At 35.9% G+C, this 2,486-nt stretch overlaps 1 protein-coding gene across 1 annotated transcript; it reads left to right on the top strand.

The window, feature by feature from the left end:
- Window positions 1-2,022: 2,022 nt before the first annotated feature.
- Window positions 2,023-2,186, top strand: SARC_12892 (hypothetical protein; the record flags this gene model as incomplete). Its single annotated transcript, XM_014292994.1, has 1 exon — window positions 2,023-2,186. A coding segment is annotated over one exon (164 nt), but the record flags the coding sequence as incomplete, so codon positions are not given.
- Between the last annotated feature and the right edge of the window lie 300 nt (window positions 2,187-2,486).

Below are 2,486 nucleotides of genomic sequence, written 5' to 3'. Positions count from 1 at the left end.
GGGAACTGTATTGAGCACCTCGTTAATTGACCACTACACGGTGAGGAGGTGTCGTACGATCAATCAGGATTATATTTGTACCTGTATTTCACTATGCACACACACGCACACCCTCACATTGTAATGTACAAAACGGATGTATCGACTTATAAACAGGCCTTTGCAGAGCGCTTCTGTTGGATTTAGACTGTGATACTTGTGACCACATGGCCTTAGGAGATCTGCATGCTTATTTTTTTATCGTCACAACACGGGATTGTAAGTGTATAGTGCACAGATACTACCATACACACGACTGCACAGTCAGATGGGACGATACAACACGTGGCTAGCATGTCAGTATGTACTAATGCTACCGTATTGGTTGCATATCTGATGATTACCGGCTACGAAGGTTGTATGCTGAGACTTCCACTCATTCACTGATAACTGTACCTTCAGATAGTTATTACCATTACATATCTTGTTTTTACATCAACCATTTTCAACTCTAAACCCAAAAACATATCCCACCCAAGCCCTGAACCCAAACCCTACGAACCCTAAAACAGAGACCAAGGTGTTGTTTGGGTATCTGTGTACCATTCTGCCTACGCCAACTTCTCGGTATGAGATTAAGAGAGAGGCTCTGCGTATGATACACCTCCATGCACCGCAATTCCGTACAGTTATGCTGGCTGAGTTGGACGCCAGTGTTAGGAAAGGTGGGATAAGTATATATAATCATGTAAAGCACTCGGGAGTGTTTTAGTATTGTTTGTGTTTGCTTTACTATTGCGGTTAGGCTATGTTGACCGAATTGGATGCATGTGTTAGGAAAGGTGAGGTAAGTATATATAATAGTGCAAAACACTCTGGAATACTTTACTTTTGTTTGTGTTTGCTTTACTATTGCGGCGAGGCTATGTTGGCTGAGTTGGATGTCAGGGTTAGGATAGGTGTTTAGACCAAAATGTAAAGTATTCGTGAGTGCCTTACTATAATTTGTATTTGCTTTACTATTTTGGTGAGGCTATGCTGGATGAGCTAAACACCAGTGTTAGGAAAGATGAGATAGATAGATTATAAAATGTTAAGCAATCAAGAGCGCTTTAATATAATCTGTGACTGCTCTACACGGTAGTGTTAGGAAAACTTAGAAGTTTATTCAAAATAAAGTACTCACGAGCGCTTTACTATTGTTCGTGTTCTCTTCAATCTTGTCGCAAGGCTATCCTGACTGAGCTCGACGCCATAGCTAGGAAAGGTGGGATACAATATAGCGCATCCTTGAATGCTTTGCTATTGTGTGCAATTGTTTTTGTATTGTAACATTTTTATTACTTATTCATATCCATTTATCTCCACTCATTGCTGTTCATATTTAATCATATTTTTCATAGTAATTCCTTTTAGTATTATGTTGCTACATATACTAAAATAGACACCTACTCCAAATCGCTGAAGTACTATAAATGACCTTTCCAAATTATGTATCTATTATAAACAGTATTTATCTCTCAATTACTTCATTACATTGAATCTTCAATTGCTTTATTATTATGAATAGTATTTACCTTTCAATTGTTTTATTATTTGACATTGAATTTTCAATTGGTTCATTTTTATGAATACTATTTATCTTTCAATTGCTTCATTGGTATAAACGGTATCTATCTTTCAATTTCTTTATCATATAAACAGTATTTATCTTTCTATTGCTTTTAGGTAAATCTTGCGCAAATCGCTATCTAGAGCACGGTGGTATTTATTTTTCGATTATTTTACTACTATGAATAGTAAATATTTCTCAATCGCGTTGCATTTACGTTTTCCTTTGCTATACTTAATCGTATTTACTCCTCAATTGCTTTGTATTTCCATACTGCTTTACTATTATAAATGGTATTTACTCCTCAATTCTTTTACGTTTACATATTGCTTTACTATTATAAATGGTATTTACTCCTCAATTCTTTTACGTTTACATATTGCTTTACTAGTATAAATGGTATTTTCTCCTCACTTGCTTTACATTTGCAGATCCCGAATTGAGAGAGGGGCTTTATAAAGAGCTCAAAAGTCTGTCTGAGCACCCACTCGCCGACCTAAGTGCAATGGCAGCGCAAACAATCAATGTGTATCTCAGAGAGTTAGCTGAAGAATTGAGTGTCACAGATATGGGTATGTCTATTTGTAGTAAGTAAGTATATATGTATAAGGGTATGTATGAGTGTGGCAAAAATGTATGTATGAATGGTGTTTTCTTTAGTGTATATGTGCAGAGATAATTAGTAGCAAGTACATGACGAATGATAAATGATGACCATTCAATGGAGATGTACTTTTTTACGTTTGTCTTTGCGAGTTGGCTGAAGTATTAGCGTGACAAATACAGCTGGAGATCAGTGTCATACCTGTGTACGTATATATATATATATATATATATATATATATATATATATATATATGTGTGTGTGTGTGTGTGTGTGTGTGTGTGTGTGTAG

Source organism: Sphaeroforma arctica (genome assembly GCF_001186125.1).
Source record: "Sphaeroforma arctica JP610 unplaced genomic scaffold supercont1.2681, whole genome shotgun sequence".
NCBI classification, from domain to species: Eukaryota; class Ichthyosporea; order Ichthyophonida; genus Sphaeroforma; species Sphaeroforma arctica.
Note: the sequence above shows the minus strand (reverse complement) of the source record. Positions and strands in the feature narration are given on the sequence as shown.